Genomic DNA, 26,059 nt, shown 5'->3' with positions numbered 1-26,059 from the left:
TCACACCGTTTTTTTCTACACGCTGCACTTTGTGACCTCATAGCCTCAGCAGGCTTCGCAGAGCTGGCCAATCAGAAGAAAGTGGGCTTGTAGGGGCGGGGTTTCTTAAAGCTGTAGTAGGTAACATTATTAAAAGTAACTTTTTGTCCTATTTGCTCAAACTCACTTTAAACATGCTGTAGTACATGAGAGAGATAATCTGTACGACTGGCATGTGTAAGAATCCAACGCTTTGAAACACACAACCAATCAGAGCCGAGCAGTCTCTCAGGCTGCTGTCAATCACACGCTGCGCAGCACCACTACTCCGCGCATGCTCACACAGTTAAGCTCAATTTCTTCAGTGTGCGCAGCGTCAGCCGGTTTGTGTCCACAAGGGCTGAAAAACAACTACCAAGAATGTAAAGTCGGGCTAACGTTAGTGGCTGACGTTAGTCGCAGAGTGGCTGAAAGTATCTTTGTGAAGTGCCCAGGCAGTGTGAGCGTTTCAGACTTTCTCCTGATAGTTCTGTGTGTCTGTGCTCTCACTGCTAAATGTTTTACAATATCACTGAGATACTGCTTAGTTGGCGCTGTTCTTTCCACAGTCTCTGTTAGCAAAGTAAGTGCTGGTGGCTTTTCTAAATAGAATTAGCTGCTTTCCGCTGGTTTGATGTGTATCTGCTTCGACAGTGTTGGTGGTGTAATACAACGCCTGCGGTTGTTGTTATTTCACGTTTTTACATAGTGTATATCTGGCTCCTTCAGTTGCTGTGGTTACTAACCTGTGCGCACATGATAGCCTCCTCTCCGGGGAGGGCTTTGGAGGCAGGACTGAGCGCCGCGGAGAGAGAGGGGGAGGGACCTGGAGGTTGTGATCTTTCAAATTTTGAAGCAAAGTCTGCTCTCTACTCCATCTTATATACTGCAGCTTTTAAAGGGACAGAGCTGACTGAGTCGTCAGGCAGAGGCTGTATGAGGGCCTTCACAGACTACCAGTGTCTGTGGTGTCTTTAACTGTGAATTATGCTACTCCACAGGTATCACAGAATGAAAGTATGAAGCCTGAAATTAGCATGATACCCCCCTTTAACTGCTAATAAGCAAATGTTAGCATGTTTACATGTGGCCTAACATGTGGCGTAGCTGTCTACCTTTTTTCCCTTCCCACTAATGCGCCTGCAAACTGTGAAGATGATGTCCTTCTGCTTGTCATCCCCAGTGGTTGGAAAACATTTACGTAGCAACTTTCATAGCAACAATAATTGTAAACAAGTTGCTTTTCTGAGAAACATTTGGCATGTTTTCACACTAATTAAAAGTCACAAATAGAGGTTACATGTAGGAGGAGAGTGTGGATGAACCACTTGTTTACTATCTGCAGTGCAGCTCTCACTTCTCAAACCGCATTGCTGGCCTGTTCTTCTCCTTGTTGGCAAGGCTGAAGAGCTTTTAATATCCTTTTATCTCCATCTTCTCTTTTCTCTGCATCCTCCTTCTCTCTGTGTCCTCTTGTTTTTCTTTTCTTTTCATCCTCACCCCATCCATTCTACTCCTCTTCCATCTGCTGTTATATAATGTTTGCTTTTCTTTCAACAATTTTGCTGTCTTCCAGTCCATCAGCTGTCGATGCATCCTCTGATCTTCTTTCCCTCACTTTCCTTGACTTCCTTTTTCTCAGTTCTATCTGTATCTTGCTGTCAACTTGCCTTTGTTTTTACGGCTGTTTACTTCTTGTTTAATTAGCACACTCTGCACGCACCTCCAAATCCAAGAGCTGCAACATATGGCAACACTCTCTCTCGCTCTCTCTCCTCCCTCTTACCCTCTGTTTGTCACACCATCCCACCTTCATTTCACATTTCTTTTCTCTAATTGTCTCTCACTTTTTTGTTCCCTTCTCCTCTCTGGCCTGTTTCCAGCTCTGCAGGGACTGTAGAGAGGCTTCTACAGCAACGTCTCTGAAAAATGTTGCTTATTATGAAGAGCAGGGATTATGTTCTGCTTCCATACAAAGCATTAAGCATTTAGGTTTGTAATCTCTATTTGATGCACCATATTTTGATGATGTCACTTTTTTTCTGCAAAGGAGGATTGTGGGAAGCAAAGTCTGTCTGCTCCTGCTGATTTGCTGAGTCACAGCGACTCAGCACAGAGCTGCGAGTGCGTGTGAGGCAAGAGTGAATGTGTGTCATGCACCTAGTATACAGAGCTTTTCCTTTAATACAGTGTATCTGAAGCAAATGACATTGACAATATACGGCTCGTGGAGCAATCCTCCGCAGATGGCTGAACAGCTGCTGTATTTTAAACAAGTAATAGTGTCTCTGTGTTTCTTTCTGTCTCTGTTACAGTCAGTTATAGAGTTTGTTTGTCTTTGTTTTCCAGCAGAGAGTGATTGTGACAGATCGGAGGGCTGTCTGTAGTCAGAGGATCTGCTGCCAAATTAGGATCGATGGCAGACGTTTCCAGCACTGGCAGGCTGTTGAGAACCTAGTCACACAACTAGGCTTCCTCATCACACACACAGACTGTCTGAGTCATGCACTACCTGACTGATTCACTCTGTAATCTTTCTCGCGGCTGGATCTGCATTTCAAAGATTGTATCACAGCTTGGTGCTTTTTGTTGCTTCAAGAGCATCACAGAAGTCTCTCAAATGTCAGAGGCTTTGTCTGTGAGGGAGGCGGTGAGAGGCTGGGTTGTAAACATTACAAGGAAAAAGTTGCTAAGCAATGCCTTAGATCTTCAAATGAAGAATCGTATGTAGCAATGGTTAGCTCCTCCCTATTACTGCCTGTCTGTTATTATCAACCTCAAAGGTCAACTGAGGTCAGTCTGCATGTTGGCTTTTTTGTGCTTTAAAGAGGGTATTATACTAATGTCAAGCTTCATATTGCACTCTGTGATACCTGTGGAGTAGCTTAGCATAATTTACAGTTAAAAAAACCTCCTAATTTTGTGACATCACAAAGTGCAGCATGTAGAAAAAACTGTGTGAAACCTGGCGTTCACAGCAGCCTGCAGACTGAGCTGAGAAGCCTCCAACATACTTTAACCTACAGATTTAAAACTTCACCCAAGTTTAGTTTAGACATCCAACATTGTAACATTATATATATGTCTTAAAATGTGAAACAGCATAATACCCCCTCTTCAACATCAAGAACTTCCAAGGCTCATGAGATGAGGAATGTTGTTAAAGTAGCTATGCGGGTATTTGGTCATTAACCATAAACAAAAATAAATCTAATAGTTGTTCAAATATTTCCGAGAAGATTTCAACATGTTGGAATAATGGATCATGAGAAATGTCATTTGTTGCAGCCTGAATGGGTGATTTTGGCTTCGGGGAGAGAGAGAAAGATTAAAACCAAAAACAGTGATAACTTGATAAACCAAATGTGATTGTGAGAGAGCTGAGTTTAAAGTTTGCAACCCTGAAAAGCTCGAAAGACGGAATAAAAATTGAGGCTGAAGCCATGTTGTGTCTTTTTTAGTAACCGCAGAGCCAGATTTCTTATTTTTTATTCATTTCATCATTGCAAAAAGTTTGTCTCCCTTTAGACACATGAAAGACAGGAAAAAAAGCCTTCACATTCGGAGAGAAACAGAGTTCCAAAACAAAGTTTGCCTTCCCCCTATGGAAAGCAGAGGCTGTTACATAACTTGTTATGTAACAGAGGAGCCAGCAGCCATCCAGCAGCCAGGCAGGCAGTCTGCTGCGCTGGTTTGAGGTAAAAACACAACCAGTGCCAACTCTGGCCGCTGCACAGTTAATTGGCCTCACATCATTATGGCTCTCTTTTCCTCTCTGTTTGTCTCTTATCTCTTTGTTTACCAGTCCTTTCAGTCATTCGCATCCTCTGTCAGTTTCTTTGATGAAACAGGGCCATGCACAGCGTGCTGATTGAGGCAGCGGGAGGTCATGCAGCGTGTGAATTCTCCCTCGGGGTGCGGATGTTTTTTTCCTTCCCTCTTAACTATATCCGATCGATTCCTGTCTACCTTCCTCCCCCTGTTCTAGCCGGTGTCGCTCTTTTCCTGTCTGTGTCTGTGTCTGTGTCTTCCTGCAGCCTGAGAGAGGATTATTTGGATTTCCCTAGAGAGAAGGGAAAGAAATTTTTGCTGTGTCATTGTGAGAGGGAGAATGAGGTTTTCTTTTCTGCAGATATTTTTATGCTGTATATTCCTGACAATTACAAAGGATTTGTAGCCCTTACTATAACATATTGCAACACCTATAACCAGTCTACAATGGAGATATATCGGCCTGTTTTAAAACAAACCATTCTATCTATGAAATTTTCCCTGAACATATGCCCTGTTCTCTGCTAGTGAATGTCCAACCTAGTTTTAAGTATATTGATTATGATCCTAACCCACCCTGGGGCAAAATACTGCATGAAATTTGGAAAAACTGATGCAGCCCAACACAGTGCTAAGTAGATATCTATCTTTGTCAGTCAGTTTCTTTTTTTTCATTCCTTCTTTCCATCCTTTTTCACCTCAAATGCTCTGCATGTTTGACACAAATCCTTTGCCCTTTCTGTTTCTGTCTCCCTCTATCTTGTTTCAACACATCCATCTGTTCCTCCTTCAGTCCAACTGTCTCTCAGTATCCAACCGTCTGTCCATCCATCCTTATTTCTTCAGTCCCGCAGTGGTAAACGTCTCAGAGCAGCACCACATGTCCCGTCTGCCAGCTGCAGTAGCACCAGCACCACGGACAGCTCCACTCGGCTAAGCTCCTCTGGCAGAGCGCAGCAACAGCTCAGTCCTCCAAAATGTGCTCTTTCTTTGAGCAGGATAATGTCGACCTTACCGTGTCCTCGGTGTGACCACTGTGAGTCTATTGTGGCGCAGGAGATTAGTGGCTGAGTCCTCAATCTCTTCTTCGGTTTTGTTTTTTTCTGGTGCTGTCCGTCTTAGTCTCTGAGCAATCCCTCTGTTTCTTATGAGAGGCAGACCAAGGACAAAACACACAATGCAATTTTTCTTAAGAAATCTTCACAGTATTTCTTGTGTGTATTGGAACTACAGCTTAAAATGTTTTCTTTTATGAACATTAAATATGTACATAATTTTTAGATTAATCTGTTAGTACTAAACTCCTAATTATTTCTAGAGCACCTTTGATGCTGCCCAAAAGTGCTTAGTATAGGAACAAACTGACAGAAAATAAGAAGAAAATTGACAACAATAGATACAATTTTGCAAGACTAATAAAATAAGAATAAAATGAATACAAAAACAGTAAAAATTCCAGTATAAAAGCCTTATAATGGCTTCAAACGTCTTCATTTGACTAAACAACCGTCCAAAACCCAAAAATGTTCAATCTAACATGATATAAAACAGAGAAGAGCAAATTTTCACATTTTAGAACCCTGGACCCAAAAAATATTCAGATTTTATTCCTTTTATTAATAAATAAAATGATGAATAAAATTGTTAAGGGTTACAGTTCTGTTGATCAGCCTAATATTGAATTGTTCCAGCACCAACTGTTACCCACTAAACTCTGTATCTTTTAGGGGGAAATACGCTCTCGTGTGCCCTCATTCATTTACACTTCAGTTACCTCTGAGTGGCTGTCAGAAACTCCCTCTAAAAAGCGAGGAGCTGACAGATGAGTCCTGGAGTAGACCTGAAATCTGACAGGCAGACAGAAATAGCCGATCTAAATGAGCAGAGTGAGCCCTGCTGTCACGGATCATTTGTTTCCAGCAGCTTATTCACAAGAGCCGCTGACAAGAACGTCCCCGACTGTTTAAACACAAAAAGATTAGATTTAGCGTTACTTGTGCCTGTGTAGCTACACAGTCATTTGTGTAAAATAACAAACTTGTGTATAAAAATGTGTTTTCATATTAAGTGTTCACTTTGAGTTATATGTGTCCATGCACAGCTGTTGGTGTCTTCCCACACTCTTTCCCTCGTGTCCCTGAGAACTCAAACTGAAAATCCGCACAGATGCTCCACAGTTGTCCCGAAAGACACACACCAAACAGAGACCCAGATTTAAAATATTTTTTAATCCATGCGCTGCTGTGGATACTGAAATAAAACCACATGTGGATTAGGTCCCAGTGTGTTTTACATGTTGATTTTTGAGCTTTGAGATAAAGCAGCCAATTCTCATGCAAGTCAGAAGCTTTCCCAATACTACTAGCTTTCTCTCAATAAAACTGTCTCTACTTATTTCTCTGTTTATACTAAAAATCCCCATAAAATTGTCTTGATACTGGTTCTATCATTCATCAAATAAATTGCCATCTAGCTTATCTATCATCCTGCTTTTCTGGTGGTGTTTTTGTTGTTTTAATAGCTGTTAAAGCCTCCACTTCATGTCTTTATTAAACAGCGCCCTCATGTGGTGGCTGGGATTATCTGTCTCAGTCTTTGACCCACCTTGTTAAAGGTATTGGTGTTGACACAATATGTCTTTTCGCACAGTATATGAGCTAAACCGGCTTTATTTGAATGAAATCTCAATGAAACAAAGACAGAGTTAAACGGTGGAGGAAAAGGAGAACCAGAGACATTCTTGTAAGAGGTTGATGATTGTACACTAGGGGGCGCTCTGAGAACATGCATGGATTTACTGAGAACTATTCAGTGAGTGTGAGTGAAGGACAGTTTATGTAACACAATTTTATATCTTTTGTATTTTTATGTAATCCTTGTTATGCTGCTTTGCAACTGTAAATATTAGACACGTGTCCTTATCCCCTTTTGTTATGTATAACACAGTGATACAGTAGATGATAAACTACCGGTGTCCTGTCAGTTAGGATGTAAGTGGACAATACTTGAAGATGCATGAGACATGCTAGATGTGACACACAATCCGTCACCTGTCATATTTCTACCTTGCTCCTGCAGACTTGCTTTTGTTTTGCCTAAAAGAACCCCTTTATAAATCCATTCTGGAAACTTAAACAACCTTTGTGATGTAAGCTGGAGCTTTGATCGTCGTGACCCAGTCTCAGCACCCATGTCCCACTTTAATAAAGATGTGTGAGAGTTGATGGCAGGGTTATGAAATTGCCAATTTTCTACACTCCTCTGCTCTTTTCTCCCGTGCTTATTTTAGCCCCTCTTCTCCAGTGCTGCTCTGTTTGTTTCTTCCTGTCCTTGTTTTAGCAGCGCTGGCTGTTGTGTAACCGCGCTGCTTCTCTGAGAGAGCCGAGCACCAGAGACATCAAAGCAGCTTGTTTTGTCATCGGGCTCAGAGCAGCAGTCAGGAATAGATCTCCTCCTCTTGTATCGCTGCTTTCTTCCCTCTGTCTGTTCGCTCCCTCCCGAACTCGGGGGATTCAGATTCATCTTTGACTGATTTGTTTTGTCATTTCTTCATCACTTTTTAACTTTACAAGCTCCCTCCCCTCTCCATCATTCACTGTCTCTCTTTCTCTCACCATCATCTCTCTTAAACAGAAGCTATTGCATAAGTGTTTCAATATTAAGCAAGCCGTGTGCCACCGTGTGTTTCTATGTGATGACACACTTCTGTAGAGTATCGTGCCCATAGTAGATAAAATATGAATGATGGAGCTCTCTATCACACTGTGCACATCATGCAGTCAGTGGCACGCACCAGCCTGGAGGGCATAATCACCATGGCAACTATACTTTTTTTCACACCCTTCTCCCTATACAGTATGTGTGTGTTTGGCTCTGTATTAGTTTACCCTTAATGGTGCTTTCAGAGGCCGCCCTACATTAAGACTGTCTCTGTTTTCTCCGCTTTTGCTTACTAAATACCTCATTATATTTCTGCTTGTGTTCTCGGCTGCATTTTGTCAAACATTTCTGGTGTGTTACAGACGCTATCTCAGGATAAGTAGCTTAAAAGTGCCTCCTTCCAGCAGCCAACTCTTGGTCGACTCCAGTAGCAGCATCAGTCCCGGCCCGGGGGACGTGGTCGGCTTGACTCAGAGCAGCAAACAAATCCAACAAAAATCCTCTCTGACAGGAACAAAGCTTTCAACCGGATGTGTTTTGGCCTTTAAAAAGGAGCACCAGCTGAAAACTGATGAGAGATGTAAAAATAGAATAAAAGACCACTAAGGGATATTTCTTTTATTTACTTATAGAGCTGGAAAGCCTGGTAGATTAATCAATTAGTCCTCTCAACTGAAAATTAACTGGCAACAAATTTGATAAATTATTAATCGCAGAAGTGATTTCTCAATTAACAATGTTACAACGATACAATACAACGATATTTTCTGTTTCTGTCTGAAAGTCTGAAATCTTTTATGAATTATATATCTCTGGCATCTTTACAATAGTTTTGCATTTGATCATAAGCAAAGCTTTAAAAAGATTATAATTTATTATATTATTTAATTTTTTTTAAACTGCATAAGAGAGTTGTTGACTGAAAATCATTTTATTCACTATTAAAACAGGTAGTCCCATCAAGGTAGAGACTTTTCGTAAAGATTGATAAGAATGAACAAAGTATGGACAACAGAGCAACAATTCATAATCAATGCACAATTCACTTACAGATTGTACACTACCGAAACTATTGTAAGTAGCATTCAAGGTTCTTTAATGTAACGTTAAAATCTTTAGAAGAAATGGGACGTGTACATTTTGAAGCTCTTTAAAATTCATTAGCTTAGAGTCTAGTTAGCATCTAAGAGCAGTTTTTCCAAGTTAAAATGTGAAGTCAAGATGCGTTTAGCTAGCGAGCTAATGAGAAAGCAAATAAAGCACAGTATATCTTATCCTTTATAAAAAAAAAAAACTGCTTAAGATGGCTTATACTGTACATTTAACTAAAACATTTAGCTTATGCTGTACATTTAACTATTATGTTATAGTTTTATTTTGCCCACTCTGTAAATCCTGTCACAGAGAGTCACAACATTGTTAGCAAAGGTGTTAGCATCTTTTTAAAGAAGTGCAGTTTTTACATGACAGGTTACAGTATTTTCTGTCGCCATTTACCACAATTTTATATCCTTGAATACTCTACATTTTTAGAAGTAGAGCACTTTTACTTACTTTATCTAACATGTTGTCCTGGCTTAGAAAGACATGCTAGTATTACCTAAATTGATACAAGCTAGCTAGTACTAAACAAGCTAGCTAGCATCATTGTCATCATGCTTAAGGAACAAAATAGCTAGTCTATCATCTGTTTTCATTGCTGCTGATGCAACAAATGATTTTGTTGATTCATTTTTTTTCACTAATATATTAATTAACTATTTCCTAAAGCCCAAGGTGACTTTTAAAGTGCTTCGTATTATGCAATAGACCCTGTGTGTAAATATGTGACAGGAGACAACAGCTAATAACAATATTAATCACAATCTGTAAGCAGTAATTTAAAATGAAGTTATTGCCCTCAGTGGACCAAATAGCTTATGTAAGTATGCCACAGCAAGCAATACACAACTGATATATAGAGGAAAATAAAGTGAAAATTCAGTGACAAAAAAACAGTACAATTAGACGTAGAAGTGGCCAAAGCTTCCCATCCGCGCAGACACACTGGGGAAATGTTAACAGCAGCAGCATCTGTATCTCTGTATCACAGCCATCTTGTTAGGGAGTCGAGCCGCTCGCCCTGAAATAATCACCAGCACGCTATCAGGGGACATCAGGGAACAAAGCAATATGCACTCTGTTATGAAACCATAATAATATCGCTTCCTCACACACACGGATCCATGTGTGCAGAGACGTGTGTTTTCATGTGACGTGTGGCAGAGTAATCACACACACAGACACACATGCGCACACACACTGAGCCTTGATATGAAAAGTTAAATTAAAATGATAACCCGTCCGCGGAGAGTCAGTGTCTTAGATTAAACTTGTTTTTTTGCCTCCCTGTTGGCTTTTTTAGAGTCCGTGGGGGGTAAAACTGGATGACTACCATCCTCACACACACACACACACACACACACACACACACACACAGAATGGCCTTCTATGTGTTGGGTATTGTGTTGATAATGTTGTTACATCAGCTGTGACTGTCTTTGGGGCGTTGATCGGTGGCTAAATGGATTCTTGGATGTTAATTGCCATGAAAACACAATAATGTTAGCTTTGTATTTATGTGTTAACTCCAGGCAGTGCTTGACACGCATGCTGCCTACATTTTAATAGCTCCAAATACGTTTTTGGTGGGAGATTTGTCAAAGCAGATGAATGAACGATATTATCTTCCAGTTAACTCTGTTACGACCGTAATGTTGCCTATCGCGAAAATATAATTTGGACTATTGATGGCTTGGGATTAAAATGTGATGGTTGGCCTGTGGGGTGTAATTAAAGTTGTTTGAGTGAATCACGCAGAGTTTGGATCAGATATGGAACGAGCTGTCGACTAAATCAAATAAAGAACAGCAGCGTTTTTCTCCTGCCTGTTTGTCATAATAAACACCCTGTTGCTGAGGTCTCTTCCTGGCAGAGTTGGCGTGAGTTTACAGACAGAAACTAAACAACATCTGTCTTGTGCAGACAAATGAACATGTCAGCTTAGGTTAAAGATTCGTGAACAATGTGCTAATTAGGCCGACTAATTAAGACGCCAAAACATTTGAAACATCTCTCACCACTCTTTGTCTCTCTGCAGCTCATCCACGCACTCCCCCTCTGGTGTCTAACTTTCGTACTTTACTTAGTTGCTCATTATCATTCATAAGATGCCAGACGGGGAACAGGCCCCCCTCTTGTTTCTCCGGATGTCCGCGCACGTGCTGCAGTGCATCAGCAAATCTGTGAGTCAGCAAGGTCTCATTATAGTTACTGAAAGACTGATTAACTGCAGAACAACACAGCGCTGCAGCTTGGGGACGCGGCAGGCATGTGCAGGGATGTTCACAGACGCAATGAGCACGTATGCAAACAAAAACAAGCACACAAAAACAGACGCCGCTGGGGTTCATTATGGGTTTCCTGGGCCTCTGTGCATGTGCCTTTTCACCTTAAGCAAGTTTGTGAACATGTGAGTGTCTTTCAGTATCAGTGGCCTATAATTAAGGATAATAGACATCTGACGAGAAGACTGTCATTTAAAAATCAGCGGTAAGACCCTCTCCTTTCCCTTAACAGATAGTTGAGGTGCCCTTGTACAAAGCAATTAGCCCTCAACAGTAGAAAGCTGTCATCACTCTTGGCAGCTGCCATCTGCGTAAGCACAGTTGAAAAAGTGTGAGTTGAATAATAAAAGATAAAAATACTCATTGTACTCGTCTGTGTTTCTTTGTTTGCAGGTTTCCTGTCTGCAGGACTTCTTCGGCGACGAGGACATTTTCGTTGCGTGCGGACCCGAGAAGTTCCGCTACCAGGATGACTTGATGTTGGATGAGAGCGGTGAGGCCTCTATTGCTTCCTCTGACATTTCCACGCTGACATTTCGCATTTGACTGCTCAGTGATCCTTTCTCTTGTTCTTTCCTCTTCTTCCTTCCTTTCCTTTCCTCCCTGACCACAGCTATGTTTTCAAGTTGTTCACAAGTTATTTTTCTTCCTGCCCTTTTCTAGGGTTGGGCTATTTTTTTTTATTTATAGCAATCGGATGAAAAGGGGGTTTCGTTTGGTTGTGTTACATGATTCTGTCGTATTAATAATTCTGAAAAATAGAATAAAATAATAATAATAAGAATAATAATAATAATAATAATAAAAACTTTGTCTACTTTTTGCAAGCAAATTTGTCTTTGACTTGCAAGTATATGTCATTTTAAACCATTAGACAAGCTTAAAAACACACCATACACACACTAAAAACCAATAATAGTAGCTACATTAAAGGAAGCACCAGGCTCTACTGAAGGGGTGTTCAATAGTAATATAAGGTGCTATGTGCTGTATGAGGTAGCGGGCTGACTCTAAAGTAAAATTACTCATTAAGATCTTTTATAGCAACTGCGGGGCTGCACGGTGGTGCAGTGGTTAGCGCTGTTGCCTCGCAGCTTAAAGGTTCCAGGTTTGAGTCCCGGTTCAAACAAAGTGGGCCTCTCTGTGTGGAGTTTGCATGTTCTCTTTGTGCATGCTTGGGTTCTCTCCGGGTCCAAAGACATGCTCGTTAGGTTAATAGGTGACTCTAAAATTGCACATAGGTGTACATGTGAGCGCGAAAGGCTCTCTGTCTCTTTGTGTCAGCCCTGTGATTGACCGGCGATCAGTCCGGGGTGTAACCCCACCTCTCGCCCAATGGATAGATAATGGATAGATGGCAACTGGGACAAACATTTCTTTTAATAAATATTTGACTTTTTACATTTATCCTAAAGGCAGAATTAGGGATTAATTAGTTACAAGTTATGTATTTCCTTCATTCAATTAGTGCGTTGAACAGCATTTAAATGTTTAAAAAAGCATTAAAAAACACAGGTAGACTTCTCCAAAGATTTATCTAAATAATCTTTAGTGCCCCTTATAATTGACATAATTATAAAAGCTCTAATTTCTTTTCTACTTCCTGTTTACAAGTTGTTACTATAATGTATTCATAAAGATGCTTGTGTACAAGGAATGTATTTTTACATCAACAGAGACACTTATTCCAGGACAACTCATTGTGAAGATGCTACTTGATCTCATTCACCATATTCACACGGCGGCCCTATTCCTCTGACATCAAGCTCAAATGCTGTTTTCTGCCGTACTGCTGTGTTTCAGGTTGCTGGCTGTTTAAAAGTAGGGTATCTGAAAAATCATTATCGTTTCACTGCTCTCCCATTGATCAGTATGGTTTTTAGTTGCTGGAGGGGCATTGGGCAATATTTCAAGTTTAACATTATATTTAATAACCCATTAGCTACTTCAGCAATATCACATGAAAGGGAGTGATGCTGTTCTCTATAATAACAATACCTCCTGTCCAATCAGATTACTTGGTTGGAACTAACTGTTGTATAATGGTAGACCAGTGGTTCTCAAAGGGGTCTGTGAACTGTAGCCTGGGGGTCCACGAAATAATTACAATAAATTTATAATAAACTATAAAATTTTGCTGTATCATTACAAACTGCATGTGTACAGGTGAGGACCATTTGCACCAACAAGCATATTGTGTCCATTACTCCCACCCACGTTAGCTTGGACAATAGAAACTGATATGATCGTGACACATCATGTCAGTCTGTCATGACCACTCAACTCACTCAGGTCGCAGTGAACCGTTCCTGCAGCTGTCTAGCTGCTGTTAATTCTCTGAAGGTTTTTAAGATCAGTTATTTGAAAAGTATAAATGCTGTCGAGTTGAGTCCACAAGCAGCTTGAATAAAATGAGCCTCTGTTTTAAAGTCTGTAAGTTGTATGAACATGATTCAAAATGTTTGTCTGTTTATCACTAAGAAACAGGTGTTTAGGTTGAGATGTTTTGCAATACAAATAGTTCCAATGGCATCTAAGAGTGCAGATGGTAGTAAGCATATGTTTAATCTGTGTTAGGATTATGAGGGGGTCCTTGGAAACTGTTATCCCCTGTAAGTATGAGAACCCCTGTGTTAGACAACAGCTAACGATAGCATTCAACCTCTTCATAGCTAACAGTATTCTTCTGTTGTGTTTCAGGATAAAAGTGTGAATTATTTCCAACTGTCTGATAACATATTGGACACAATTATTTATGCCTGGGAGTAAAACACACCTGACCATTCCTTTTGTATCCTGTAGCATAAAAAACAGTCAGGTTAGCCAGGAAGTGATTGAATGCTAATGTAGCTTTTGTCTGAAGGTAGCTAGCGATTTATTAAATACGTCGCTTTTTTACCTTGAGTTATGGTGCTATATTCCTCCATATTTTCACTACCCATTGTCTTTTCAGTCGCTGATCATTTGAAAAGCAATAAAATAAGAAGGATTAGCCAGATTTACTAGATTAACATGATGTGCAAACCAGCATTACATCAGTATGACATTACAACAGCAGTAATATACCATGAATTGTGAGCAGAACAAGAAATGGCATCCCTGAATTTGTCTTTTGTTTTAGAATATGGTTCCATTATTTGAGACAAAAACCTAATAATTGTCCTTATGTTGAGCTTATATTTAATGGCACATTGACACAGTAAATACATATATAATAAGGAAATGCATCTTTCCTACCCTCTTAGTGGACTTGAATCTTTCTTTTCCCTGTGTTCTGTACTTCCCTTTGCTTCCTCACCATTACATCATGCCTTTTCAGCTGCACAGTGCTGCCTGTCTCCTCTGTATGACACATCTCCATGGTTCAGGTGGCAGAGGACTGTGTGGGCTGTTCAGTTCATTACTCTCCATTGTCTCTCGCCACTCCTCTACTCCTCTTGGAATAAAAAACGTCCGCCGCACTGAAGCCAGTGTACGATTATTCCTCTTCTCCTCGTCCGCCTGTTTCTCCCCTGCAGTCTGCCGAGGATACACTGTGTCCTCACGTCACCCGTCTGTGTTTTACTGTCTGTCTCCCTCTTCTGCCATTTAGCGCTCATTTGTATTCTCACCTTCTCATGTCTCTTTCTGTCTCCTACATGAATGAGTGTGCACTGGCTTTGTTCAAAGGTTTATTCAATTTATTTGCTCCCCTTGTATCCCCTCATCCATTTAATCATATCTATCCCACCTGGGTCGCCAAACCCCTTTTTCTTTTTGTCTCTCCTTTTCTTATTTCCCCCCTCTCTTCCCCGACACTCTTCTTTCATTTGCAAAATATAATAGCTAGCTGCTCCCATTGGCCTCTTTCTTTCTGGTTACTTTCTCTTGAGAAAGACCACAAAGCAGCCTCCTACATGCCCCAAGGTGTATAAAGACCACGTTTTCAGTCGATCTGCATTTCCATTACTTACTGATAATTGCCTTCATTAGTGTTTGTCCTATTATCCAGCTATAGGCAGAGAGCTGTAAGCTCAACTAAGCTCATACTTTCTCCGACCATGTAGCTGCAGCGGTGTTATATAAAATTCATTATCTATCTGGCTCAGATGTTTGTCAGTGTTTGATTTAGACTGAAATCTTGATGAAAAACAGAGATGTCTGCAGTTGCGAGGCAATATATTACAGCTGGAGACATCAGATAAGACTCTGCTCGACTTATTTCAGTGCAGAGGATATGAAAGCCTTTAACTGTGTGCTACAAGTGTGAAGAAACCTGGTTCAATTACACTGCATGTAAGTTTAATGAAATTAGCTTTTAAAAAAAATACAGTTTCAAATTAAGATTTCCATCAGAATAAGCTTAATGCTATGATACACTAGTTTTAGTGACAATTAGTGTGATAAAAATTCAGCTCTGGCTCTTATTATGGTTTTGTTTTTGAGGGTTAGGACACCGTATAGGGCTGCGCAATAATATGAGCATTCGCAATGAACAGTCAGAATTTATTGCAGTGAAAAATGTATTTATGTAAACAAGCCATGCTTTCTCACTCGGCATATAGGATTTTACCTCTTGGATGGAGCCCTATAATGGGTATAATGGGTATAATGGCCATGCTGTCGCACCATTGTGAACACGATCAGATAAAGAACAAGCTAGCCATCAGCTACCCTCAGATTAATTGTCAATTTCGTGGTGAAAACAAACAGGGACATGTTGCAAACACAGGTATTGTGTAAAACATGCACAACAGCAGATACACATAGAAACTAAGAGTTGCACTCTTTAATATTTGTTTATTTATCGCTCTTCGTATCGCTATCCCAATATTGAGCTATGTAATCGCACATGGCAGAGTTTTCTCTTGTCATGCAGGCCTACTGGAGGCCTTCCTTAACCTTCATCATAACCTCGTAATGCTGAACCCCAACGTTAACCCTAACCATAACCGAGAGCTAAGCCTTAACCACACAGTCAGTAATTTCTTCAAAAATGTCTTCTTCTTTTTTTAAAGATTATTTTTTGGACATTTTGCCTTAAGTTATAGGGCAGCTGAAGAGAGACGGGAAATATTGGGAGACGCGAGTAATGAGATGCCGCAAAGGGCCGAGGGCGGGAGTCGAGCCTGCAGCCGCCGCGTCGAGAACTGTGGCCTCTGAAAATGGGGCACCTGCTCTACTACCTGAGCTAAACTAGCGGCCCGACAGTGTGTAATTGTGCTGCTAAGGGTCTCTCAATCAACAAAATAATGAAAGATGTAGTTTGATGATAGCATGAAGTAGCGTGGAATCATGGGAGTTGTTGTGTTTATTGTTAAACAACTATAATGGTTGATGAAAATCGATCTAATGTTACTATGGCAGCAGAAATCATGTTAGAGGACAAGGTCATTTTATACAGGCTACATTAAGTCATGTTTATTCACGTTAAAAATGTAAGCTAACTTAAACAGTTTCCCGACTTATATTTAACCCCAATCCAAGTGAAATGCTTAAACCTAAAGGAACTTCATTTTCTTCACCCAATGAACTGTGAACAGTTCTTTCCCTCCATACAGAGTCATTAATAGCAAGAACACACTGTAATTTCTATCTCTGAAAGCAGAGAGCACAATGTGACACCTCCTCATGCCCCGAGGAGCCAGAGGGCAGGAGGCAGAAACAGACAGTCCTACAGAGAGACAGTCGGAGTCTGAGCTGCAGACAACTTTGCCTCCTCTCAGCATCACTATAATTATCGCCTCTGCCTCAGCTCTGACATACTGTCATCATGTTAACACTCTGCATTGTATATTAATCACTGGGCTGCAACCACTTTTAGGCAAGCACAGAACACACACACGCTCTCATATATAGACGCACGTGCAGGCGAAGGAGCCCACACATGGCAGACTGGGTATAATTTCCCCTTCCCGCTGGTCTAAGATGGTAATGAGCTATAATGGGGTTTGGCTAATGAACAGGAGAGGAGCAAAGTTTTGGGGAAGACGGAGGCAGGGTGTGTGTGTGTGTGTGAGTACCATCACATGGCTCATTTACCAGCGCCGTATGTGTGTGAAATACCAGACCTCCGTGAGTCATAGCTGTCACTCCTGAAACACTACAATAATTGTGTTTGGGAAGCGAGTCGGTGAAGGTCAGAACTAATTTTTGTAGGGGACCTGAATGTAAAACCAATTACAGCTGTGTGTTACAGAAGTGGTGCGGTGGTTTCCTGGGTGACTAAAAGTCAAAATCAATCAAAACGTTAAAAGAAAAGTTGGTTAGAAATTTAAAAAAAATTATGTAATTTTATGTATTTTTAATGTTTGTATCATGTGGTGTGTGGGTGAACTCATTTCTCTTTCATGTGTAGCATTTTAGATGCTTCCTAGACCAAACCTCTTAAAGGGCCAGTTCGCCGATTTTCACCCTCAGTCTTATCATACTATTATGGGGAGCTAATGCCATTATGGTAGAAAAAAATGCAATTTCGCAATTGTCTTTGGCGGACGCTATCCGATTCTCCAATGGGCCCTGGAAAACCTCCGCCAGATGACGTAAAACACGTCATCTAACGGTGGCCAGGGAGCTCGCTAAACTACACTTCCTCAATCTAGAACGCCTGCCAGACGATCCACCGGTATATTCTCGTCATATGTCGGATTCTGTACCGCTCTGAGCCGTTGCCTGCAGCGAAACGGTAGTATTTCACTCCCGTGTCTCTCGCTGGGCCGTTCCTTTCAGAGAGAGGGGCGCAATGCACGCTGGGTGTTGTAGGAATGTAGAATGGGTGAAACCACAAGCTGTTTGTACACCTTTCTCCACAGCTATGGCGCCAATTTCAAATATTATTGCTTCTATCGATAACAGAGAACACCAGCTTTGACTGACAGTGGCTTTTTTCAGGGGCGAATTGGTCCTTTAACAAAATCTCCTAAGTTCTTGAGACTTTAAGTCGACTAAAGAATAAAAGTTAAAAAAATGAATTTGTAGTTTCCAAAATGGTTCCTGAGCGCCGTTGTCTGATTTGTGCTTGCAGAGTGTCGTGTGGTGCGGTCGGTAAACTACGGGAAGATGTCTGGCTCCCTAACCCGAAGCTCCCCCAGGACCGTCATCCAATCAGGACGCAGCAAGTCCCCTGCATCTGGTAAGACAGTAAAACAAGTCTCAATCTTATTCTTTTATCTAAATACAATTTGACATGCTGCTATTGTCCTTTTTCAATATGCCCTTACACCTGTGTGTCTCAGACCTGATGGACAAAGTTGTGAACTGCATCCTAATTCTTCCTTGTGTGATTGCTTAGTATTTTCTCGCTCATTACTTAATCAGCGTCGCAGCAAATGAAAACAGTATGAAGAAACACTGCAAGGAATCAGAGCTCTGCGGAGTGTCTGGCAGTGTTTACTGTGTGTGTGTGTGTGTGTGTGTGTGTGTCTTGTTCCGCGCAGAATATGAATTCAAATGAGAATGATTTCATAAGGGAGTTGAGAAAAAGGCAAACAGGGATGAGAGAGAGGTAAAAGAGACAGAGAGAGAGAGAGAGACAGAGAGAGAGAGAGGGAGTGAAGATGAGAGGGAAAGAAGAAGACGGTTGGTGACTCAATCCTGCAGCTCCCCACAAGCCGTTCTTCACCTGACATACTAATGAATTGTAATAGAACTGTGCGAGCTCGCGCTGCTACCTGCTGCACTGTTTGTGTCTGATAATGATGCTTTTATGGCCGGCTGGAAACAAAAGGCAACCCTTATGAGGCTGCAGGAAAGCACAGAAATGTGGTCAAATAAAACAGAGTATTAATTCTAGCAACTGAATGCTGCTTCCATTAATGCACCGCGTCTATGTCTCTGCCTGTGTGTGTGTGTGTGTGGCAGTCTGGTTGAAGCCTGCAGAGGACTGGGTGATTAGTTTGCAGCCTTAACAAATATCAGGTCATCTGTCTCTGATTGCACAGCTTGAGCTTCAGCTGTGTGTAAAACGTCTGTAGTTATGCAACAACGCGTTTGCCTTTTCATTCTACCTATTATAATTCTGTGATTTTAGTTGAAAGAGACCTATTTAGTTGGTGGATGATTCGTTGTATGATGCAACCCGCTGAAACTCCCCAAAAAGAAGTCGTCTCACCTGCTGTTGGAGCACAAAAACATGCACAGATTTTTCTTTTTTGGGGTGATGTATTTTTTAAGCTTAGCAGCCATGAAGCATTGCAGGATAAAAAAACAACAGATGTTAAAATAATGTCGAGCTCTGGAGGAAAGCGAGAAGCAGAGGGGAGAAAGGAGCGGGGGAGGGGAGTGAAGGGGTGAACAGAGAAAGTTCTGGATGCTGGTGGCTTGCAAACTTTGGGAAAAAGGTTATGAGAGTGAGTCATACGCTATCTGATCTCTGTCTGGTATGAAGGTGTATACTAGTGTGTGTGTGTGTGTGTATGTGTGTGTGTGTGTGTGTGTGTGTGTGTGTGTGTGTGTGTGTGTGTGTGTGTGTGTGAGAGAGAGAGAGAAAACAAGAGACCGAGACAGATACAGGAGGAAAAAAAAGACTGACTCGTCTTGGTTGCCTAGAAACATAGCACAGTAGGAGCATGTAGCTACAGACACAATAGCCTGTGACGACCATATAAGGCAGCGGCTTCCTGTTGAATGGCCTGCAGTGGAGATGACTGACGCTAGGCCCTGGCTGGAACCCTGAGTCAGACCATCCCGACGTTTTTCACTTCTGAGAAATATTTTCCCTCCGGTGCTGCTTCTGCTGCTGAACATCATCAAATGTTCCCAGATTGCTGTTGTTTACCTACCTACCGCTCTGTTCCTATTCCCTTAAACATCATCAGTTAGCACCAGAGGAGAGTTTAGAGGGAAGAAGGATGTGAAAAATGATTCATCGAGCTGCTGTGTGACCCTGAATGACACCTTTTTCTATGCTATTGTTCCCAGTCGATATTTCCCTCAGAGTTGTTGTTTGTTTTTTTTCACTTTAAAGCACGCCATGCTCGCTTCGCTTAAGGACAACCTGTCATAGAATTACAACATCAGTCAACAACAGCTGACACTGCGTGCGCCAACACATGCGGCCCGTTTTGTTGTGAGTCCACGTGTTTCACTCGAAGGCCCTGCAGGGTCCAGTCTGTGTACTGGACATGAGATAATGCAACATATGTCACGTGTATATGACAAAGATGTTGATGATGATTAATGTTGTCTTGTGCATCTCTTACCTTGCATTAAATTGACAACAAGACGACATCTGTAGCTAAATCACTGCAGTTTGCATGCGTGACTATATTTGTTGTGTGTGATATAATCATAATGTAACCCCATTAACTCTGCAGAATAATGCATGTGGATAAAAGGTGATTAATTATTGAAAATGTTATTGCTACAGCGACACTCCAAACCTTTTAATCTGATATGTGTGCAGCGAAATTAAAAGTACAAACACCAAATAGACTGGTAATTGATATTTATAAACCAGCTAGCATTTTACTATTTCTAATTCACACTTTAAGAGAGCAGAATATAAAATGGTACTGGTCTGAAACCTTGCTCCAGGTCTGCAGGTGTACGGCATTAATATTATCCTTTATCATATTTAATCATCTGGACTGAAGCTGCACAGAGAAGATGAGAAAGATGCGAGTGTGAATTATTTCTGAGAGAGGGGGAGAGAGCACCACACGTGCTGTCACACACCACCTGGTGTCCCTCTGTGTGTCTGGCTGCTGCTCGCTGTGTGCAGCTTAAAGCCTGACACCACAGAGGAGCAGGAGTGTGTGTGTGTGAGACAGAGAGCCTGTCTGAAAGACAGACACATCCAAGGAACACAGATTCTTATACTGTCAAATGTACAGTAATGACACGCTCAATGCCTTTAAAATCAGTTGCAGGTTTTTATTATTCATTATTTAATTAAATTCAATTAAAGTAGATTTAGTGTGGCTTCTATTACACACTAATCAAATATAATAACATAATATCTTTTGTGTCTTAGTGAAAAATGGATCTCTCGAAACCCACTTTAATTTTGTTAAGTAAAAAAGAAATAAGCCTTTTAATATGACACACCCAAATATTTACTGGTGCAGCCGAGTGGTTTATAATTTTGACTGTGGACTTTCATTACATTTTGAAATGCAATCATGTGCAAGATATAGAGATTATTTAGCAGCTTTGTGTCTTTCTTGACGCATCTAAACCCTTTTCAAAAGGTGAACGAAACTTCGGTTGTGTTGAATACAAAATTCAAAACTAAATTTGTGATTTTTTAAGTATCACTCCCGAAAACAGAAATATAACCAAATGTGTTTTCTTATTATGATTCAAATTTACATTTATTGTCAGGCAGCGACCAATAGTGTCCATATAATATGATGTTAGCAAAGCTGGAAGCTGAGATGGTATAAGGGCCGCCTGTGTCCACTTACAGCGTTTTCTGCGCTGGCAGCGCCCACGACCTCAATTTCAGAGCACTTCTCAACAGCGCTTACTGTTGCTAGGTTACGAAAGTTGTCTGGTGGCACTGCTTCCCGACTTCCCTTGCTAGTGATCGTTAGGCTAGTTTCTAAATAGCTCTGTTTGCTCAATATTTGCTTTCATTCAAGGTAATATTACAAAGAAACCCAAAAAATAGACAAATTTGATATTGTTAGTCCCGTCCCTTTTTGAGTTTGATTGGTCGGTGAGGGAGAAGTGACTTTGACAAGTGCTGCAGTGTTCCAAAAGTTGAACTATTTTCAACAGAGTGCAGTGAGCGCAGTGATAAAAAACAGCTGACGCTGAGGGTGCTGAGCAACGAAAACTGCATTGGTTTTGAATAGAAAACAGCAGCTGCCAGAGCATAAAAACGCTGTTAGTGGACAAAGGCCCTTCAGAGCAAGACGTCCACACAGGGACGAGGTCTGGGTTAACTGATAACACAGACATAAGGAGGCCAGTACTTGTGCCAGTAAGTTAACTACTTACTTGTGTCAGTAAGTTAACTTATGTTACATAATGTTCTTAACCTACAGCATGTACATAACATAACTAGTGTACTTAACTTAACTTGCATGAATGATTAACTTATTTTAATACAGACCTAACCAAGTAGCTTTGATTTCTAAACCTGGCCAAACCACATTTTTGTCTGTTGGACTCTCCAAAAGTCATATATGGCCCTTAAGAGAATAATATATGTTGCTGGCCATTTATGTCGCGTTAAAAGTCTTAGGTAATCAGCCCATTCTGTAGTCCACCAATGAGGACTACAGAAATGGTAAAAAAGTTTTAGCCCAGAGCCTTTTTCTTCCATGTTAAGAGGAAACGTGTCAAATAAAAGACGACTTTGAATTAGAAATTCTGCGTACTATTCAGAAACAGTCAGATGACAGACTATGAAAAGCTATAGTCGATCTTTTGTCTTTAATATTGCTTCTCCAGACTATGATGAGGTGACTGGATAAGCAGGTCTCGACTAGAACACGAGCCCTCTGAGAAATATGCTGAATCCATTTAAAAGCTGGGTAATAACAAACAACTAATCAGACTCCTCATCCCAGTGAAGGTCTAATGAAGTCGATGAATCATAGGTCTTTATATGAAAGACTAATCATCGAGGAAGCAAGCAACTAGTTAATTTCAAGAACAACTTCATTCAGCTTGCAGGTTTACGGTATCAAAGCCTCAGTGTGTTTGTGTGGGTCGGTTGTCGCATGTCAGCCTGACATTGTCATCACTGGAGCTCCACTCTGCGATGATGTCACAACCCCAGCTGAGTGCCTATACACAAACACACACACATCCAAAATAATGTGAGAAAACAATCTGCACTCATACATAGTTTCTCTGCCTGTCTGGCCATCTGTGTCCCCGCTCTCCTCTGATGCCTCACGTCAGCTAAAATTAACGTAGAGGGCTGCAGATGGTGCGAGCGAGCATCACTTCTGACACTCCAGGGCGTCACCTTTCTCTCTCTGTCATGATCAACTCCGCACGAGGGGAGAGACTTTAAATCCAGTTTGTCTGCAGAGGATGAGCTGCTGGCTGTGACACCGCCTGCAGCCTTCAACACTTTTCCTGCTCCATGAAGGGTACAAATGTGCTCTCCGGAAAAATGGATAAGCACAGGGAGCGGAACGGATAACCAGAGCAAATAGCAGAGGCTGGGAGAAAAACAAATTCATAGCCAGGGCTGTATTGATATTTGCACTAAAGCCAGGATAATGACATGCCTGGAGGTGGTGTGTGTTTATGAAATAGCATTGTATTAGCTCTTAAAAGAAGTCTCAAAACATGTGTCATGATGCATAGTTTCGCTAAAATCACTGATTTCCCAGAAGCCTTTTTGACAGCCCTCATACAACATATGTTGATGAAGGTATTGTATATATTTATCATGACACATTTTACACCCATCCATCATCTATACCGCTTATCCTGTTCAAGGTCGCGAGGGGGCTGGAGCCTATCCCAGCTGTCACTTTGTGAGAGGTGGGGTGCACCCTGGACAGGTCGCCTGTCAATCACAGGGACACATAGAGACAGACAACCTTTCACGCTCACACTCACATCTACGGGTAATTTTAGAGTCACCTGTGAACCTAACGAGCATGCAGCCGGAGTACCTAGAGAGAACTCATGCATGCACGGGGAGATCATGCAAACTCCACACAAAAAGGACGACAGCGTCCCAACCGGAATTTGAACCAGGACCTTTCTAGCTTTGAGGCGACAGCGCTCATGTTCCATTTTGAGTCTGAAAAATGTGTTTTTTTTAAAAAAAAAGGTGTTTTAATACTATACAAATGTGATATTGTTATTTGAGACACGTACAAAAAAGATTGTGCTTTGGTCAGTCACTAAAATCCATCGAGCCATGAAGGGAATTTTGAATTAGTCTTCCCGAAGATGGAGAGGAAGAGTAAAAACCCTGTTTTGGCGTTCCCAAAAGGATTCTGAATTTTGTCCTTTCAAAAGAAATTTCCTGGATATATTTTGTTGACCCACATTTCTTAGGATAGTGATAGCTTTTATTTTTGTTCACAGCTAATGTGTTGCTCTCCCACGTAAAAGATTCGTGTTGGCACTGTTTATGCTTTGTTTGATGGTGCTATTGTTGCAGAGCTTTTGTTGGATATTTAGCAGTGTTAGCATCACGGCTGTGTCGGTCCAACACTGAAATATCTAAACAACTATGTATTGGAAGGATCGCTTTAGTTGTACTTTGGGTACAGACTCTTGTGGTTTCCTATTTGGCATTGAACAGTCTTCTATTGACTTGTAGGTGTTACTGTAGCTACATTTAAAGAGGAAAATCAATACAAATCCTGGAAGGCGAATTTTGGCTGCATATCTACTAGATATATTACACAATTACTGTGAGGTTGTGTTTTTGTTTTGTATTTAATCACAATATGTAGCCTATGTATCATCCATCACATCACGTCACACAGCTGGAGACATGAGGTGCTTTTGCATATTCATTGCTAACACGACTTCCTTGTGTAACCACAGTGTTTAACACAGGAGGTGTGAAAGAAGCTGAAACACACCATCTATTGTGCCTGCACTGCATTCTGCTCAGATTTGTATCATGCACCACAATGGATCTCTTAATGTGTGAATGTTGACCTCCGATCTAAAGCATATCTTATGCCAAAATTAATACATACCAACAGAAGCCCTTAGCGGACATGCATTCTTTCATTTTGTTTACTCCGTTTTCCTGTGATAACGAGTTATTTCTGGTCGTTTTCCCGAGATCAAATCAAAGCTGGATTTCCCATTATAACAGATTTATTTGGCCCATTATCTCGAGATAGCAAAGCTCATTTTCTCGTGATAACAGGATTTGTTTTGTGCTTTTACAAGTGCAATACGAGTTATGATCATCTGACGTTATGGCGGTGCCGCGTCGTTATCTCGTGATAAATAACTCGAGATCTTGAGAAAACGACCAGAAATAACTCGTCATCACAGGAAAACTGAGTGCATATAATGTATGGATGCATGTCCGCTAAGGGCTTCCATACATGCCGGTGGCAAGTTTAGGTTTCAGTGTCTTGCTCAGGGGCACATTGAACATATTTCTGCATCCAGTCAGGCCATGGAAAACAAAGCATGCTTCAGTTATAGCTGTTTGTTTTGGGTGAAAAATTAGCTCAAAATAGCATAATTTGTTACCTCCATAGATGAGGATGTTTGGACAAGGAACAATAGAGAGAATCCCTTGTATATCATGTACATTCCTCATTCTCTCCCGGTTCCATTTATACAACTAAATGTAATTTTCTTGGGTTGCAATAAAAAGACACCCCAAAATATTAGCATTATAGCATATAGAATTACTTTCTCTCTCTATCTCTTTCTCTTTCATCCCTCTCTCTCTCCCTCCCTCCCTCCCTCCCTCCTTCTCTCTCTCCCTCTCTCTCTCCCCGGTGCGCGTCAGAGTTTGCGCAAGCAGCGTCTCCGCCTCCCCTCCGTGTAGTACAGAGCTGCTCCGTCTCTCTCATTCACCACAGTTTACTATCAGAGCCGGGCGGAGCGCGTGCACAGCTGCTGTTCCTCTTCTTCTTCGTGTCTTTGCGCCGCTGTGGATTATCACTGTGTTTTTCATCATGCTGGAAGAGGAAGGTAGGGAGCTAAAACCCCATTTCACTCTGCTTTTATGTTATCGCCGGTTGTCATTATCCTCGACAATGTGAACTTTTATGTTTTCCGGCTCGGATATTATGTGGATATCTGCCTTTCTATTCGGTCTCCGCGTACGTGACTTTGAAAACAGGTGGTTTTGTGATATGAATTATTGTGATTTTACATTAAGAAGTCAGTGAGAGAGGTCTTTAAATGTTGATGCTTCGTTGTGTAACCGGGAGGAGTGTCAGTCTGTCCGCCTGCGTTGCTGATGCTGAATATCATCAATGAACACATCCAGGAAACTGTCTAAACAAAAGCTCCTTTCTTTATATCAAAATATGTCATGGCGCCTTTTCAAAATAAAAGTACTTGTTTAATCCAGCGGAAGCAGTCGCTATTTTCGTCTGTTGTTGGCTTTATATCCCTTTGTCTTGAATAATTCAGAAAGTTCTTTGATCTCGGCAGGGGAATAAACATTTTACAATGAAGGTTGGACCGTTTTCTCCCACGGTGTTCACTTCTTTGATGGTGTGAGCGATAATGTCTAAAATGTTATTATGTAAGGTGGAGAGGAAATGTTGTTTACATGCAGCATAAAAAGCCACGAAAATGGAAGAAATTGACGAGATTAGTCTATATTTGGGAAATGG

General features: G+C 41.2%; 1 protein-coding gene across 4 annotated transcripts in view; it reads left to right on the top strand.

Moving 5' to 3' along the window:
* LOC138596701 (serine/threonine-protein kinase DCLK1-like) overlaps positions 1-26,059 on the top strand; it is a 51,392-nt gene that overhangs the window by 6,850 nt on the left and 18,483 nt on the right. For 3 of the 4 annotated variants that reach the window (XM_069668030.1, XM_069668013.1, XM_069668006.1), the window contains exons 4-5: positions 11,229-11,328; positions 17,839-17,946. In XM_069668030.1, the coding sequence (XP_069524131.1) occupies positions 11,229-11,328; positions 17,839-17,946 (208 nt within the window). Of the gene's footprint in view, positions 1-11,228; positions 11,329-17,838; positions 17,947-25,359; positions 25,407-26,059 lie in introns of those variants that run through there. The other variant, XM_069668022.1, reaches the window with a different exon arrangement.

This window comes from Semicossyphus pulcher, unplaced genomic scaffold, assembly GCF_022749685.1.
Source record: "Semicossyphus pulcher isolate SPU_LCO1_2020_fin unplaced genomic scaffold, fSemPul1.0.p SCAF_10, whole genome shotgun sequence".
NCBI lineage: Eukaryota > Metazoa > Chordata > Actinopteri > Labriformes > Labridae > Semicossyphus > Semicossyphus pulcher.
The sequence above is the reverse complement of the archived record's forward strand: the minus strand, read 5'-3'. Positions and strand labels throughout refer to the sequence as shown.